At 41.0% G+C, this 19025-nt stretch overlaps 1 protein-coding gene across 1 annotated transcript in view; it reads right to left on the bottom strand.

Moving 5' to 3' along the window:
- Positions 1-778: 778 nt before the first annotated feature.
- loxl2b (lysyl oxidase-like 2b) overlaps positions 779-19025 on the bottom strand; it is a 43542-nt gene continuing 25295 nt past the window's right edge. Inside the window, exons 6-15 of the mRNA XM_061672836.1 lie at positions 15079-15295; positions 13115-13298; positions 9722-9873; positions 9405-9572; positions 7981-8146; positions 4947-5187; positions 4437-4552; positions 3604-3740; positions 3407-3518; positions 779-1831 (exon numbers count right to left, since the gene is read on the bottom strand). Of these exons, the coding sequence (XP_061528820.1) occupies positions 1761-1831; positions 3407-3518; positions 3604-3740; positions 4437-4552; positions 4947-5187; positions 7981-8146; positions 9405-9572; positions 9722-9873; positions 13115-13298; positions 15079-15295 (1564 nt within the window). The 3' untranslated portion in view covers positions 779-1760. The remainder of the gene's footprint in view (positions 1832-3406; positions 3519-3603; positions 3741-4436; positions 4553-4946; positions 5188-7980; positions 8147-9404; positions 9573-9721; positions 9874-13114; positions 13299-15078; positions 15296-19025) is intronic.

Genomic DNA, 19025 nt, shown 5'->3' with positions numbered 1-19025 from the left:
TTATTTTGTTTTATGTATTGCCCAAATAATAACAATTCAATTAAGTATAAACCATGTAATTAAAACAAATAATTATTACAATGAACTACTTTACAAACACATTTTAACTGAGCACTAGTTTGCCCACTCCCTGGTCTAGTGTCTTCTGAAGAGTATAGTATCCGTATGAGGCCACAGGAGGTCAGTCGTGCACCATTTTATTGCTTGCAACGCTGCTGTGTCACGTATAAGACTCCTGCTCTCAAGTTGCAGACGATTTTGAAGAAGAATGAGGAGTGGATGTAGACAAATTGGAAAAGAGAACTTCCATCCATCCATCCATCTTCCGTACCGCTTATCCACACTAGGGTCGCGAGGGTGCTGGGCGAGAGGCGGGGTACACCCTGAACTGGTCGCCACAGAGAGAACATGCAAACTACACACAGGCAAGGCCGGATTTGAACCCAGGTCCTCAGAAGTGTGAGGCAGATGTGCTAATCAGTCGTCCACCACGTCACCGAAAACAGGATTTGGTAAAAAAAAAATATATATATATAAATTCTCTCTCTCTCTCTCTCTCTCTCTCTCTCTCTCTCTCTCTCTCTCTCTCTCTCTCTCTCTATATATATATATATATATATATATATATATATGCGGCACGGTGGCCGACTGGTTAGCACATCTGCCTCACAGATCAGTTAAAAACTGAAAATTCAATATTTACCCCAACAAATTTGTCCTTTGGTATGGAAAATATTAGTGCAAGAAAGAGAGAGCATCAAATTCTTTGTTTGCTCCGTATCTTTATTATTATTTAACAAAAAGTCAATTTTTTTTGGAATGCTTAGATCAAGTATACTGTTAGTATACATAATGTAGCTTGTAAAACACGTACCGCACCCTCAGAAAACAGAGGGCCAGTTTGATAGCACATCATAATAAAAAGTACAATAACATGGAATTCACACACACCATTGTACAAAACGACATTTTAAAACAAGCAATAAAGCGAAACCTGATTAAACTAAAGAAGAAACCACACCCATCCACACTTCTGAATCTTTAAATAGCCACACGTAAGAATCCACACTGATGTTCTACTCCAGCTCTGTAACATCTTCACACTATGAAGCAAGGTTTTATTACAAATTAGAATGAAATAAAATAACCACAAGTGCTTCCTGCTGCTTTCGGCAACTTGCGGTAATCATCTATTGTGGAGGGAGAGTTTGAGTTTAGTCTGTAGTCCAACATATGTCAGTGGACCACCCAGCACCCAAAGAGGTGTGGAAGATGGAAAAATAATTCTATAAAGAAAGCAAGCAAAGACAAAGGAGGAACTGGTTTGCTTTGCCAGTTTAGTGCACTGATCATTTTTGCTCGAGTGGCATAACCACAGTCCTTGCAGGGTATAGAAAATGTACTTTTTGAACAAGTGCGGAAGGAAGCACAGCAGGCCTGAAAGCCACTGAGCCCTCAACAATAAATGACACAGAAAAGCTTTCAAATGAGAACCCTGCAGGAGGTTCTTTTTCTCCAGTGCTGCACATTTTCATGAAGAGGTTCCCCGATGTTCAACCCATGACACTTTTCATCAAATTCCGTCATTCAATTCATTAAGCATCTCTCTTGCAGGCAGAATGGTAACGATGGAGCTGGAGCTGCGAGGGGCAAGGCTGGCAGGAGGTTTGCGCCACAGATGGAGACGTGTAGTGGCTGTGGGCTTCAGAGGTTCTCCTTGTCGGATTGGTGAACGACTGCGTTTTTTCTTTTTTTTTTTTTTACCTGTGAGTGACCTGATTGTTGAGGAGGCCTGGGAACGTCTGCTCCGTCTCAGTGCTTAATGAGCCACCTAGCAAGGAAGCATAGACACTTTTACCACCAACTCCTTTTTCTTCCTCACGTCGCATCTCATGCAAATATCCTGTATCGATTGATGTCGAAGGCATTTTACAGAAATGATGAAGGCGGTGGCTTGCAAAAGGGGGGTGGGCATTCTAAGGAGGGGAGGCGACCAAATTACCAGGCAGCCATTTAATCAGAGTGTGAATAAAGATTTCAATATTTCGACGATTGCTACCGACGGATGGTTTGCACGCTACTAATGAGGGCAATTGTTTATGTTAGTAATCAGTAATCTGACCGATTATTTCATTGCTTCCCCTAAAATATAGGCATTAATATAAATTTGACCACTGCCAAGGCGGTAAGGTAATGCTTGCTTATTAAAAGTTAAGACGTAAGTAAACTACCTTACCAATTTCCATAAGCTTTGGTTGAGCGGTGGCACATGGACCATGTAAGAGCCCATTCCATTTTTGCTGTGAATATTGATGAGGATGCAAATTCAAGCGGTCTCTTTTTCACTTCTGTTAGCATTAGTAGCCAAATTCAATTGTTTAATATAAGGGGAGCAATCTTCAAGATTGCGCTTCATTTCACAGCAAAGGCGATCAAATGTAATGACAAAATGTGCACACATTATGTAGGATGAGAATTTATAACGATTGTTCAGCCTTGGAGAAGGTCTGCTTTCCACAGAGGGCCATTCTATAAAGCATAATACAAGTATGCCTGTTTTTAATCCATTCATCCATTTTCTATACAAGGTCACGGGGAGCTGAAGCTTATCCCAGTTGACGAAAAGGCAGACCGGTTCCCAGCCAATCACAGAGGACACACAGAAACATTCATTCATTCATCTTCCGGTCCGCTCATACTCACTAGGGTCGCGGGTGGGTGTGTCGTCCACCGTGCCGCCCAGACAGAAACAGACACACATGCTTGTTTACCTCCCTACAGCTTCAAGGATTATTTATGTGACATAATTTTGTGGAGGAGCAAGAACCTTTATATTCCAGGACTATAGAGCATGTGTTAAAGGTCTGCGCAAGAGCGCGAGGTCTGGCAGAAAAGATAATAGTTTGAAAAGAATTTCTATTAAAGCAGTCAAATTGTGTTCAGTCCGCACACTTATAGCTCAATACTAAATGTCTTGTACTTCTCATATGTCCTCTAAACAGCATGCAATAATACTTCCCACTACATGTACTTGAAAATGACATGCACTCACACAGCATCAGGTAGACCTCCATCTCATGAGATGGAGCATAGGAAGTACCCCTTCCAAGAAGTTAAAAAGGTAACCAACATATTAGAAGCACGTTACATCAGTATGCCAATGAGTTACCTGCCACAAACTACTACAACAATAAACATATTGTGAAATTATTACTTCTCTGTTCGCATCAAAAGGCAGCGGAGGACAATTTGAAGTGATGGTCATTATATCTTTGGGAGGCCTCTCTTTCTTAAATTCTGGTAAATTAGCGGGCATTTTTTTTAAACATGGATTCATATGATACTCTTGGAGTCTTGAACCTTACGTTATGAGAACAGACGGTGTTTGAATATCGCCAAGACTCACCATTGTGACAGCTGTACATCCACACACGATGACCATCATATCGACATCTACATTTCATGATGTTATTAGTGTAGTCAGACTCTGGCACCTCGTAGTTTGGATTGATTATAATCTGCGAGAAAGGATACATGAAGAATCTTCTTACAGCACAAAAATATGAAAAGCTGTAAAGAGACAAACGTGGACAGTAAACTTACCTGGAAAATATAATCTCCAGGCTTTATGTCAGTGATGTCAATCCACTGGCAATCAATGTCATGCCTGTACGTATCCCAGCAGCCCACGGTGATGCCCTGCTCTCCAAAATTGTCACATTCATATTGCTTTTCAATGCCTGCAAGAAGGCAAGAGCAAAATCAATGGGGACAAACCCTCAGGGAAAGAATACAGAATAAATGGGCCTCTAAAGTCACACAAAACTTCAGCGGTTGACACAAATGACCCGAGTTCAGCGATCATTAAACTGCATATGTTTAGCCTCTTCTTTGGCTTTCTTGCCTCTTTTGAGACACTTACTTCAGAAAAGGTCTTAAGAGAAGAAGAAGGTGACCGTAACGAGTGAAAGAAGAGAAAGAGACTTAAGAAACACATTCACTGCAAGTTACATGAAGTGAGGAGACTCACATTCAGAGTTAGTGTTATTTGTGATTTACACTGGTTAACTTTGTTACACTGTGTTAAATGTTAAAATGACACTTAAAAAATGCATTTATTTAGTTTTCAAATATTTTCTCCAAATGATTTTGCAGTGGAATAGTATTTGTGGCCATTTGGGGCCAGCACCATCCATCCATTTTCCAAACCGCTTGTCCTCATTAGGCCAGGAATTGTGTTTACCATTCCCGCACAATGCCGCCCCTGCACCTTCATCAACTCCTCAACAAGGCGTTTGAGCTGAATTATTTTGGGATGTCAACAACAATGGCTAAATATTCATCTATTCGTGACTATGTGGCAATAATGTATTTATAAAGCAGCTCCACAAAAGTGTCAATCTGCAGTAAAAAACCTATTGAGACGAGATTCTTACCTTCATCGCATTCTGAGTCCTCTAGACAAAAACTGGCTTTGTGTCCTTCTGCCACTTTGGTACCGTTCAGACTGAACAAGTCGTAGATAGTAAACACTTCCATGCTGTGATAATGCCTACCAACACATACACAGGGTTTTAACGCCGAAGCGCTGTAATGCAGCATTGTGAGTACAAAAATACCCTGCATCAAAGCAAAAGACGTCAACAAAGGTTTCAAACTCTGAACTCAAGCTGTCAAGAAAAAACACAAAAATGTTGTTTTTTTTTTTGCAGTTTTAAGAATGTTTTGCTTCCAATTCAAGATCCATTCCGGGGCACGAGAATATAAGAATAACTTCTTGCTACCTTGTAGCACAAATGAAGAGAGAAGGAATGAGGTTGAATGTGTTTTTCGAGAAAAGAAGCAAAATGTAAAAAGTATATATCATGGAGACTTACACGGCATACACAATTCAAATCAAACGCGCTTCATCAAGTAAACAAAGACATCCGGAATTGGGGACTGACCTATGACAGTCATGCCACACCCAAGCATGTCGGCCAGCTTTGGGCCGGAAGTCGGACTGGCCGTTGTTGTGGATCTGAGAGGAGAAGCGCAGCAGTCGGCGGTAGGAGTTGGCGGGCGTCTCTTTGGAGGAGGACGACAGGCACTCCTCCTCAAACGCACACTGCAGCATGAACATGGGCCTGTCCTCCATGTAGGTGGTCTGCTCAACCACCTGAGGGTTCAGCACCAGGTCAGGGGCCGCTGGTGGGACAAGAAGGAAAGATGCACGCACAGAATTGCACAATTGAATGTGATTCGATACAAGCGGCGTCTCGAGCACCGAACCGGTCCAGTGGATTACACGCTTTGTAATGCACTTTAAAACTGGAGTGGAACAGCGTCGCAACATAAAGTAAGTAAGCGAGTCAAATGTGTAGCATTGTCCGTGCAGTTAGCGTGGTGTGCCATTCGAATCGTTTTTGCAGTTGTGACGACCTGTGCTGTCAAGCGACTAGCAGAGTAACTATGTTTGGAGGCAAAAGTGATCTTTTGACACGCTTCTGTTATTCGACTATAAAAGCATACATAAGTCAATGTTAGATGAATTTCATATTGGTTGATTCTAAGGAAAAATCTAATTCGGTTCAGCCCACGTTTTGCTGGTGATCATTTGCTCATCGACTAACGGGTGTTTAGGATGTGCTGAAGAGCGCTCCCACGCTATTTGCAGGGGACAGAAAGTCGGGACTGCTCCCTGCCAAGAGTAAAAAAAATAAAGTTAATCATTGCCCATTGTTGTTACAGGATGACTTCAAAACACTACTTTTCTATTCGGCAGCGCTATGACTAAAATAACTCAATAAAGCTCCTCCGCTCACTTCAACATTCCTTGGTACAACGATGTCACAAGGTTGCACACAAGCACCACTTTGCTGGGGTGTGTAACAAATGTTCCTGGACCGATGTCACAAAATATGGATTCAAAATCCAAACTACGAACTACACGTTTTCCCCTTTGATGTTTATCTAACACGCTTTCCCAGCCTTCTCTGCCACCCTTGGACTCCTGGAAGGATTCTTCTGGGATCCTCCCCAGCTCCGTCGTCACACACATCTTCAAAACGGGTCCCGTGAATGACTCCTTTGAGGTTGGGAAAGAGGGAGAAAAAAAAATCAATCACACAGATCCAGTTCAGGTGAGTAGGGAGGTTGCTCAAGCATGGAGATGTTCTGCTTGGCCAGGAACTGCCGGATGCTCAGGACAACGTGAGCAGGCACGTTGTCATGGTGAAGCAGCCACGAGTAGTCCTACCTCAACTCTCACACGCTGAACGAAGCAAACGCTTCAGGATCTCTTTGTAGATGTGCTGGTTTCACGTCTCCCCCTTTGACAAGAACACGCATTGGACAATGCCCCTCACATCGGCAAATGCCATTTGCATGACTTGGACTGTAGAGTTCGACTAGTTTGCTTTCTTTGGCCTTGGATTCTTCTACTGGAGGCATTTGGGTCTTCGGGTCGAACTTGAAGACTCATGATTCTTCCTAGCATGTTTGGTTCGGTTTCAAGACGCTTGTGGATGTCCTGACACACTAGCACGTGTTCATCCTTCTGGTCAGTTTCAGCACCTTTGGGCAGAATTCCCAAATCTTCACTGATAATCTTCCAGATGCTTCCCCGGTTCACGCTCAGCTCATTTGCGCTCAACCGAACCGTCAACCGACGATCACCACGTACTGGGTGACGCGCTCAACATTGGCCTCAGTCCTGCTTGTTGAAGGCCTTCCGCTCCTGGGGTTGTCTTCCACGTCCTCACATCCTTCTTCAAACCTCTTCCACCACTCAATAACACGTGAGTCTCCTCTCTGTATACTCGCGGCAACAATCCCAGTGCTTCTGACTGAGTTTCCGCCAACCAGAGCAGCAATTTCCGGTTTGTTCTTTGCTCTGTGGTCATTCCTTCATGACCTGACACAGAAGATATTTATATAAAAGCATGTGGGGGAAAAAAGTTCAATAGCTGCTCAGGTCAAAGTTATACACTCCAGGGCGATTGCATTGAAGGGGAAAACTAGTAGTTTGTGTTTATATATATATATATATATATATATATATATATATATATATAATACATATGCACAGTGTCTTTTGTGACATTAGTCCTGGAACTTTTCACATACACCACATATATTGGGCTACATTCAAACTGCAAGGTATAATTCCCAATTCAGATTTTTTTGTCAAATCCGATCTTTTTATGTAGTTGTTCACATTACAGCTACACATTACACGAAACACATTACTATTACAAAAACTAATGTGACTTCTAATGTGAATAGAATGCGTCCACGAAGTGACACGCATGTGCACAAAACAAGATGTCAAGTTTACGGAAGTAAACACACTGCAAAAAAAAAACTGTATTGTACAGTTCACATTGACATGAAAATATCAGACTGATACATGTCACAAATCGGCAAAAAGAATCCGAATTGATCTGCAGTGTGAACATAACCATAGACAGGCTTGGGCTTGAACACAAAACAACAAATAGATGAGTTTTTCAGCAAATTATTAAAAAATAAAATAAAATAAAATAAAAAAATAGATGAACTTCGAAATTGCGAATATGCGGGGGAACAGTGTACAGGTACATCTCAATAAAATACAATATGGTACTTTCAGTATTCACAAGTAAACACCGGGGAAACTAGTTTTCAGAAGGCAAATTTCTGCTTAATTTCTATATTAAAAAGCACTTCCATTGTTTCTTGATTGCTATGTAATATTCTCGTTTCTCCAGATGGTGAATTTTGGGTTTCCATTTGTTCGAAGCTATACTGATCAAAAATGTATATTTAGAAAATCATGAAATATTTGTGTGTGTAGTGCATCTCTAGCATATGAGTTTCACTTTTTGAATTGAACTACTTAACTAAATTGAGCTTTTGACACTATTCTAATGTTTTGAGATGTACCTGTATATGAAATGTGTTCTGAAATTCTGGTAAGGTAAAACGACCACAGCAAACCAACCAAATTGGCTGTCTTACTCTCGGAGCACGAGACTCCAGCGGCATTGCGTCCACCTCCTCGAGAGCAGCTGAGGTGGCCTCCATGATGCAGGCAGTGGGACAGAGACATCTCAGTGCCAGAACAGCGGACGCCACTCATTACCACACTCTCTGCACTCACCTCGCCTTGCCAGTACCATGTCTCCTGTTGAGAAAACAAACAGCAGGTTAAAAAAAAACAATACACACCATCCATCTCAAGGTCACTTCGTTCCACAGCGGTGATATTGCAACAAAATGTATTGTAGTGTTTTTCACACACTGCATAACCATTGAATGTAGAGTACTTGAAAGTATTTTCGTGATTATACGACAATACTACATATAATAATTACAAAACCAAATTCAATTGTTCAGTTCAGGGGGTGGTCCGACTTTCACCCAAAATCTGAACAGGATAAACGGCATTGACAATGAATGGATGGATATTTTCCTTCATCAAAAGTTAGCTAAATATGCAGTGAAACAGTAAGTGTGCAACTTCCTTACAGGGGAAAAAAAAACATGAAGAATAATTCAGAAGGAATAAACCCAACTTTCCTTGTTTGACTTTACTAAAAGGACAGTTGTTTCTAAAAGTAATAATATATAATAGGGTGTAGTGTACTGTACATGGATTGGTCAAAAGCTTGACATAGTTATTAATAATGATAATGTTTTCAACCTGAAAAATTATTTTAACTGTAATAACTTGAATCTATCTGACAATAACAAAAAACAAATCTAAATCGGGGAAGGCAGCACACCGAAGCATGTTAAATCTGCTTCACACCTAAAAGGTTCCGTGTTCAAATTTTAGCTCTGAGCCTTCTGTATGGCATTTGCATGTTCCTCCCATATTCCAAAAATACTGGTATCTAATTAATTGAAGAATCTAAATTGCCCATATTTTTAAATGTGAGTCAGTGAATGGTTGCTGGTCTGTATGTGCCCTGTGACCACAGCAACAGCAGCCTCTCGCCCACAGTCTGCTGGGATCGGCTCCAGTTCAGCCGTGACCCTGAACAGAATAGGCGGTAGAAAACAGATAGATAGATGGATGGATGGATGGATGGATGGAAGGATGAGACATTGGGGAAACAATGTAACTACTACTATTGTCTGTGCAACTACCAATTGTGACCACTGGAGGGAACTCTGGTATTTTTTCGCTTTCGAAGCTTTAACCAGCCGGCCAGATCAGTGAACTCACTATACAGTATACTATATACTGTAGCTTGTTCTAAATCACTGGACAAAACAATGAAATTTGACTCATCGTATCAACAGGCTAAGTGATACAGAAGTAGGACAGTGGAAACCAAAAGCAGGTTCCCAGAGGCGGCGGAAATTTAGGTGAAGTAATTTTACATCTTTTATTCTGTATAACAACTTCCTACTCCATCTGGGTCCTTTGCCCTTACCTGGAAAACATTGCTGGCAAAGCCCAAGCCAAGCTGTCTGCACGCCACCATGGCCTCCATGGTTCCCCAGCCCTCACTGCACACGGTCCCCCACACCAGAGAGCCGTTCTTTTCCACCAGAACCTCCACACGACCCTCGAAGGGGTTTCGACCGCCACTCAAACGCAGCTGGAGATATGGACAACAGGAGAGGCACACGGTTTAAAGGCTCATATCTGTAAGTTTTGTCTGATATTTGAGCACAATCAATACAACAGACAAGGATAGAGTATGGAAGCATTATGTTGCCCATCTTATTACATTGCACAGACGCTCACCCTTTCCTGGAAGCCCATAGCAGGGACATTACATCTGACAGCTGCATCCTCCTCGTGGCTGCAGCCAACAGACTCCTTGTTGAAGGAACACTCAGTGATGGACTTCTCAAACCCAGAACACTTCACTTCATTCATATGTACTGGGCCCATACCTGGCAAACGAAAAGAAAAAAAAGAAAATCTTGAAAATGACACTTTCGCTACATTTGAAAACCCTAAATTGCCCGTAGGTGTGAATGTGAGTGCGACTGGTTGTTTGTTTGTATGTGCCCTGCGATTGGCCGGCAACCAGTTCAGGGTGTACCCCGCCTCCTGCCCGAAGATAGCTGGGATAGGCTCCAGCACGCAGTAGTTATAAAAAATATACAGTAATGTCAAGAATTAAACCGTTTTTGACACATTTGTATTTCAATTCAATGGACATTGTGTTGCTCCTTATGGTGTGTGCAACTTGGCCACCTGAGGGCCGTATAATAAAGACGCACACACACCCACACACACACAGGAGAAAGAATATGTCTGTGAGTATTCTTATGCTGTCTGTCTTACATGTATTGCTCTGCCATTTATGTCCAAATATCTATTTAAACGGTTATAATAATGCGGGAAACCGATGTTATTCGTTAGCTCGTCTATGACGTGTTGCATTGCTTGTTAGCATTAAGCTAAGCCCACTCCTCTTAGGCCAAAGCTATGCATGTGGTTGCTTTAAATACACCATTTATAATTTTATTAGTTTTATGTTTAGTTTGAAAATATACTTCAACGGGGTGTGACAATCATTTTTAAGGAATTGTTCAATATTTGCCAAACAGCTGTTTGTTGGAAAGTGAGTTGAGTTGAGTTCACTGTCACCAAACAGCACTTGTAAAATCATGTCAAATTTTGTGGGGATACGAGTCCACCTTCCACGCCGCTTATCCTCACTAGGGTCACGGCCGTACTGGAGCCTCTCCTAGCTGACTCTGGGGGAGAGGCAGGGTACACCCCGAACTGGTCGTCACCCAATCACAGGGCACATATAAACAAACAACCATTCACACTTACAGGAAATTTAGTCTTCACTTAAACTACCATGCATGTTTTTAGGATGTGGGAGGTAACCGGAGTACCCAGAGAAAACCCATGCAGGCACAGGTAGAACATGCAAACTCCACACAGGGGAGGCTGGATTTCCCGAGAACTGTGAGGCAGATGTACTAAACAGTTGTTTTGTTGTATCGAGTTTTTGCTCTCAAGTCAAAGCAAAAAAAAATCAATAAAAAATTGTCCGAATAACAGCTTGCATCGCGAAAATTCATTGGTCAGGTCACTCATATCTCAAAGCACCACCGTGTTTGCTCGAGCTGGCAAATTTTCCATCTACAACAATGTAACAATGTTTTCTATGGGACACAAATTGCAGCAGCCAGCACAATTCAACACTTTTGTTTTAGTTTTTCCAATCATCTAGATTTTCATTGTACAGTATATTCCGATGACAGGTGAACTCTATAAAACATAAGTGCTGAGTGGGTGACTTCCAATGAGTCAGCAGCACATTTCAGTTTTTCCAATGGGGCAACCCACATTTGTTGTAAAACGTGCTATGAAGATGATGTAAAACACTTCATGCAGCAAGAGGTGTAAACATTTGTGGAGTCTGGAAAGGAAGTCCTTCCAGTGGAAGCTATGATTACAAAAGTCTTTTCTGAGATCACGGAATACGGTATGTCTTTTCTGCGTGTTTTTTTTCCCCACCAGCTGGTTTGCGTGGTTCACTGATTATATGCCCAGACATCCCGTGAAATTAAAAAAAAAAAAAAAAATAAATAAAATCTCAATGTTACATTACATTATAATTCACATCAATCAAAATGTCCCATCTTATTTGACTTTTTGGCCTTGGAAATATACAGTAAGTGGATATGATCCATATTATTAGATGATTGCACAATTACACTATATTGCAAAAAGTATGGGCTCACCTGCTTTGACTCACATAGGATTTGAAGTGTCCATATGGTTTAATATGATGTTGGTCTACCCTTTGCAGCTATAACAGCTTCAACTCTTGTGGGAAGGCTTTCAACAAGGTTTTGGACTGAGTTCATGGGAATTTTTACCCATTCTTCCAGAAGCATATTTGTGGGGTCACACACTGATGTTGGACAAGAAGGCCTGGCTCACTGGCCACTTGAAATCCACCCCATAGGTGTTCTATCAGGTTGAGGGCAGGACTCAGTCAAGTTCATCTATATCTTTATGAGCCTTGCTTTGTGCACCAGTGCACAGACATGTTGGAACAGGAAGGGTTAATCCCCAAACTGTTTGAGTGTGCAAAATCTCTTGGTATGCTGGTTGTGGCGATGGGTGGCACACGCAATTATAAGCAGTAGCTAATGTTTGGTTACCTCACCTTTTTATTTCTTTTATAGAACCACACTGATTAAGATGAAATTATTAGAACTGTATGTTTTCTAAATGTAGGTACCTCTCTGAATTTACACTTGATAAGGGACAAAATCCACTGAATTAAATGACCCTGATTGGTGTCAGTGAGTTCATGATAATGTAAGGGACGAAGTGGTTAAACCTTAGGTTTTCAGTCACAGCTGTAACCTTCCGTTCAGTGCTGAAGATTCACTGCAGACTGTCACAAGATAATGCATCAAAGTAGTATTTTTTAACAATTCAAAAGAATTAATCTCATTACATACCATCATTTTGGAAATACTTAATACTTTCCCTTATTTTGCAATCTGAATGAAATTAGCCTGTTTTTTCTGCATGCGGACCATGCAACTTGGGTGGCATGGTGGATGACTGATTAGAATATCTGCCTCACAGTTCTGAGGACCCGGGTTCAAATCTGGCCTTGCTTGTGTGGAGTTTGCATGTTCTCCCCGTACCTGCGTGGGTTTTCTCCAGGTACTCCGTTTCTCTCCCACATCCCAAAAAACATGAATGGTAGGTTAATTGAAGACTTTAAATTGCCCATAGGTGTGAGTGAGAAGTGGTTGTGCTGGCGACCAGTTCAGGGTGTACCCCGCCTCTCACCCGGATAGCTGGGAGCATGCCCGCGACCCTAGTGAATATAAGCGGTACGCAAAATGGATGGACGGATGGACCATGCAACTGCCTCAATACACAAATGCAATTTCACGTCCATAACTGTTCACTAATAGACACATTTTCAAAACTAGGTCCTGCAAACAGCAAATTTACTGCAATTAAAAGTTACCCCATTACAAATGTAGGGGTGATGCTTGGCAGCACAAAAAACAAACAAACAAAAAAGTTCTGTTCCGTCCCAGAACATGCTTGTACTGCACATATTTGATTCCTGGAAGTTTTTTTTCTCTTTTGATGCATTTGAGAGTGTCATCATATATACAGTATACAATAACCTACCTTGCCCGAGGCGACCACCGGAAAGGGCCTCCTTGGCTGTACCGAAGCCCAGCTCTCGACACACCACTGTGGCAGACAGCAGGTTCCAGTTGTCGTCACATATGGTGCCCCACTCTCCATTTTTCAACACTTCGACACGGCCCTCGCCTATTATGGCCCCACCACGCACACGGACCAACGGTTGCTGAAGAGGACATTTTTTTTTTTTTTTTTAAATAAATCAGCTCAGGGTTTGCAGACGAAAGCAGACAGAATGCCAGTGATGCAGATCTCCCAGCAACAGTTTGGGGGAAAACGAAGTATTTAATGTAATGTAAATACATGTGCAGCACAGTTTATACTAAAAGCACACACTGCATTCACAGAGATCTCAATGTTTGGCCTTTCGCACATGCTTTTATAACCGGAATAGCACTACCTGACAAAGTGGCTTTGTCAACTTTTTGAAATTATTCATCATCCTACAATCATTCAGTAAAATAGTATACAGTATAAACTTTTAAAACAGGTGTGTCAAACGTATGGACCACGAGCCAGAACCGGCCCGTCTTGGGGTCCAATCCAAACACAGTCGCTGCGATTTTTCAATAAAAGTAACTGTTGTTTCTAGTTTTGTCCACTGGAGGGTGCACCGATGACCCCTTACCAAAGTCGTATATTAAAGAAAGTCTGGTCACTCTGTGAACTCACTGCCTCAACGCACTGCCGTGTCATTGGTTAAATCGGCATCACATGGTTGTGACGGACATGGTATAGGGATGCATCGTTTCCCGAGAAAAACAGAAAGACTACGTATTTATTCTAAAACGAAAATAAAGTGACTATTTCTTTGGAACGTGAGACTAAGTGTTTATGGTTTAATAATTAACTCATACTGGACGATGTGTCAAGCAAAAGAAAACTGTAAGAAACGGCATGTAAAAAATATATAATTGAATATTTGTAAACATTTTGTAATTTTAAACACACTGAAGTTCCTTGAAGGTGTTTGTTTATGAATATTGGTACGGATAAGCTGACAGTTAGTGAATACAATCATAAGGCACATGCTGGTGGATCCACAAGTTGCACGTGAAAATGAAAACCTGATTCATAATACTGTTGAAATTGCAATCATTTTTGTTAAAAAATAAATAAAAATCTGAAAGCTGATTTGCAACACCATTTGCAACAAGATAATGATCCATATATGTAGCATTACCTTCCAAGTCTGCATAATAAGATTGATAAAGACTCCTGTGTACTGTTATAGTAATTCTTTTTTTATACTGATGTACTTTGTCTTTGATGTTTTTGATTATTGTCTCGTTTCTTTGTGTCCATCCCCACTCAAACCTTGTTCTGTCAGACTGCATTAAATATCCATCACAATTTAAATAACTAAAGTGGGAATATATCAAACTCCCCAGTTGCACAGAAAAAAACTGTTCTGGTATAAAAGGTTATACACATTCTGCATGACCAATCAGCCAAATGGGACAGGTTAAAAAAGAGGGGGGGGAAGAATATAAAATAACATAAATGTAAAACCCAATCCACAACACAATTCCTCCACAATGATAAATAAACTCCCATTGGAAATGAAAGGGGCATCACTGAAAGAAGGACTAGGAGTCCTCTTTTCCCAGGCATGATGCTTGGGCTTCCAGGAACTGACAGATGTGTTTCTCATTTTATTTTGCTGACACGCTAGCTGACCTTTATCTTGACGTCAATCTTTTTTTCGTAAATGTAAACTCCGTCTCAAATGAAAGGAGGAGAGGAACGGACATTGAGTTGGAGTGGACCATGTTCCATGCCTCCGTTGTTGAGGTGGCCACCGGAAGCTGTGGCCATAAGGTAGTTGGTGCTTTTCACGGTGGTAAGAAAGGAGAAATACTTCATATTGTTGCTTTAATTTATTATTTCATTGACGCAAACCAAAGTGCTTTTCAAGCACGAGCAGAGGTTAAGTGAAATTGTACCTCTTGTCTGAAGGCCTTCCTAAATCCAGTCGTAGTTGATGGGGCAAAAGGTCTCCCAGGGACACAGCTCACTACCACCGGCAACCCTTCGGCACAGGTTCCGTTGGACTCCAAGGATTCATACCGCCCCAGTTTGCAGCTGGACAAATGGGCCTCGTTGCCAGTACAGTTGACGGAGAACTCCCAGTATGTGGGCTTCCTCCTGCGAGCAAACATCCTGCACAGGTTCGTGGAATAAGTGTCAGTTAAAATACCAAACTGTTTAATCAAGTTTAAGTCTCGTATGCAAATACACGCATGTACTTTTGGGAGTCAGAGAGCCGAGACTGGGAAGCCCACTGAAAATCTGATATTATATATATTTTTTTCCAATGATGATCACTTCTATGTCTAGTGCTACCATTCATGTTTTTGTTCAGAGTGGCAGATGCTGTGACCAGCGCGCACTTTTCCACTGAGGATTTGCATTTATTTATATTTTCATCCCAGCTGACCAAGTCCAAAATTTTCAAACGTGAAAAGAAGATATTAATTGTGATACACATAAACGGACACCAGTTCTGAAAAGAACCTCACCCATCCATCAAGACTTTGATTTGCTTCAACACTATATGTATTTTATATTCATTCATTGCGCTAATTTTAATCCCACAGGGTGAAATGGAATTTGTTGTTGTATTGTGCTAACAACTAGTGGCTCGGGTGCTAATCTGTCTTTATAAGGAATCCCACTTCATGTAATTATTTATTATCTTCATTAAGTACAACAGTGGAGCCTAAACTACTGTCTTAGGTCAAAGATGTATGTGGTAAAAACAGATGAAGAAGATGACATTTGTTTTTCATTTAGGACAGGATAACATTACCTATTAATTTTGTCAGCCCCAGTCGGGCAATTAGAGGCCAGCTGGGATGCATACTATATTTGCACTCTCCACTATGAGCTTCTACCTGAGTCGTGACAAAGCAAAACACTGTTAAAGATGCCTATTTGTTTTCACAATGGAAAACCGTAGGCTGTCTTAATAACGTCCATATGATGTACAGAATACTTTACATCCTATTATTTAAGCCTTGCTGAAATTAGCTTGTTTTAAAAGGGCAGTTCTGTCACATAAAAATGAGCCACTGCTCACCCCCACCGCCTCTACTTCTGGGCCTTCATTACAATGACTACCGATGGTGGACCGAGGGGTTGCGATAAGGTGGCTCCGGAGTGGGGAGAAAAATGTGAGCAGGCAGTTTTGGTGCAGTGGGCACATTCCCAAAACATAACATTGACGAAGAATTGTAACCGGTTTAGTCAGACTACGGGTATATGCAGTGCTGTGTCTCATCTAAAAAAAAACAAAATAAGACCCCATTTTATGCATTAATGGTATTAGTAACAATCTAATGAATGTAGATCCATAACAGATATAGACATCCAATAAAACCATGACTTAATTTGTTATCCATCATAAAATTTCATCTTGCAGCCTTAAAGAACACACCACACGTTTTATAAGGAGTCAGAGCGGGAGCAGGACGACACGTAGATGGAAAGTTGAGGAGTCTCCATGCTCTGTTGCAGCAAAGGAAAATCCCAGCCTCTGCACACACTCAATGTAGTGTTCACTCCAAAAGCACCATTTTATAGTTGACTATGTTGAACCTGGTGCTGTTTGGCTCATGTAAGCAACACCTCAAACATCAGCAATCAGTCAACGATTACAGTTTTTTGTTGTTTATAGATGGATGCCCATTACACAGTTGTGGTTGGTGTTGAATTTTCAGGGAAATATTAGTAACAGCTACATAATTTCACGAGCTAGCAAACTAAATAAAATCAGAGTAAAACCAGGCTGGCCATAGTATAGCTCGACAAGAGACAGCGCCCTGTTTTGTCCACCTCAGGGGTCCAGGCCTGACTCAGATTCAGAAAGAAATTATTACAATTACGGTCTTATGTTCACAAGTTATGGAGCACAGCTTATACAGTGTTTGGGATTCATCAATCGACTGTCAATAGAATTAAATGGAATGGTTTAATCAGATGTGACAGTTGACTGGACAAAAGCTAGAGTACAACTTTCTATGTCAGTCCAATTTATTATGCAGCACATATATCCACGTGCAGACATTTACAATTCACATTGCAAATCAAGGCGTAACAAAACAAAAACCTTTGAAGTAACAAACATGTACAAAAAATGATTGGCCCCCTTCTCAAATTCTTATATTTTGCATAGTTTCCCCACTGTAATGTTTAAGATCATCAAACTAATGTACATATCAGACAAATATAACCCAAGTGAACTTAAAATGCCGTTTTTAAATGGTGATTTCATTTATTAAGGAGTTTTTTTTTTTTTTTAAAGTTATTCATTCAAAGTTACCTGTCCCTGTGTGCAAGGGTAATGGCCACCTAAACCTAATAACTGGTTGGCCCATCCTCAGCAGCAATAACTGAAATAAAGCCTTTTCTATACCTGGCAATGAGTCTTTGACATCTCTGTGGAGATATTTTGGCCCACTCTTCCTTGCAGAATTGTTTGAATTCAGCAGAAATGGAGGGTTTTCAAACATGAACTGCCTTTTTAAGGTTATACCACTGCATTTCAATTGGATTCAAGTCCGGAATTTGACTAAGGCACTCCAAAAACCTTAATTTTGTTTTGTTTTTTTAAAGCCATTCAGAAGTTGACTCGGTGGTGTGTTTTGGATCATTATCCGGCTGCAGAACCCAAGTGCGCTTCAGTTTGAGGTCACGAACTGATGGGTGTACTTTCTCCTTCAGGATTTTCTGTTAAAGAGCAGAATTCATGGTTCCATCAATCACAGCAAGTTGTCCTGGTCCTGAAGGAGCGAAACAGCCCAACACCATCACACCACTACCATGTTAGAGTGTTGGTAGGATGTTCTTTTTCTGAAATGCTGTGCTACATTTACGCCAGATTGTGACGACACACACCTTCCCAAAAGCTCAACTTTCATCTCGTCAGTCCATTTAATATGCTCCAAGAAGTCTTGGGAATCAACCAGATGGTTTTTTTTTGGGAAGACGTGCTTTTAAGTTCTTTTTGACCTTCCTTATTTTTGTGTCATGAACAATGACCTTAACTGAGGCAAGGGAGGCCTGCAGTTGTTTAGAAGTTGTCTTGAGTTCCTTTGCGGCCTCCTGTGTGAGTCATTGCTGTTCTCTTGGGGTAATCTTTGCAGGCCGGCCACTCCTGGGAGGGTTCACCCTTGTTCCATAATTTCTCCATTTAAAGTTAATGGCTTGCTAGAATTCTAAAACTTTAGAAATGGCTATGTAACCCTTTCCAGACTGATAGATGTCAATTACTTTATCTCTTGAGTGTTCTTGAATTTGTTTGGATTGTGTCATGTTGTTGCAACTTTTTTAGATCTTTTGTCCAACTTGATTTTGTCAGACAGGTTCAGTTTAAGTGATTTTTGATTGAACATGTCTGGAGGTAATCAGACTTGGGTGTGATCGGTGAAAAGCAACCAAAGGTTGTGATTAGCCACAATTAAATGAATGATTTAACAAAGGAGGTAATGTCTTTTTCACACTGGGCCAGGTAACTTTCAATACCCCCGAATCAGATAGCTCCAGAACTCTTAACAGCAGATAAATGCAATGAAATTGCTTATTGAGTAAAAAATACAATCCATCAGGTTAAATTAACAGCACAAATCAGCAAAATGATCAAATGAGACAAAATCTCAAGCCACCCAGGAAAAACTACCATGTCAGAATTTGATACAGTTGACCAAAAAACTGTAGAGAACACGGTTCAGCAGCTGAAACCATCAACTGTCTTGACTCAATAACATCGGACTTTTTCAAAGCTATTGCGAAGTCTGTGCTAGCTGATTTGCAGCAAGTGATCAATTGCTCACTTCAGTCAGGCGAGTTTCCTAAAGCTCTTAAAGTAGCTGCCATTAAGCCTCTGCTAAAA

Source organism: Phycodurus eques, chromosome 3 (assembly GCF_024500275.1).
Source record: "Phycodurus eques isolate BA_2022a chromosome 3, UOR_Pequ_1.1, whole genome shotgun sequence".
NCBI lineage: Eukaryota > Metazoa > Chordata > Actinopteri > Syngnathiformes > Syngnathidae > Phycodurus > Phycodurus eques.
The sequence above is the reverse complement of the archived record's forward strand: the minus strand, read 5'-3'. Positions and strand labels throughout refer to the sequence as shown.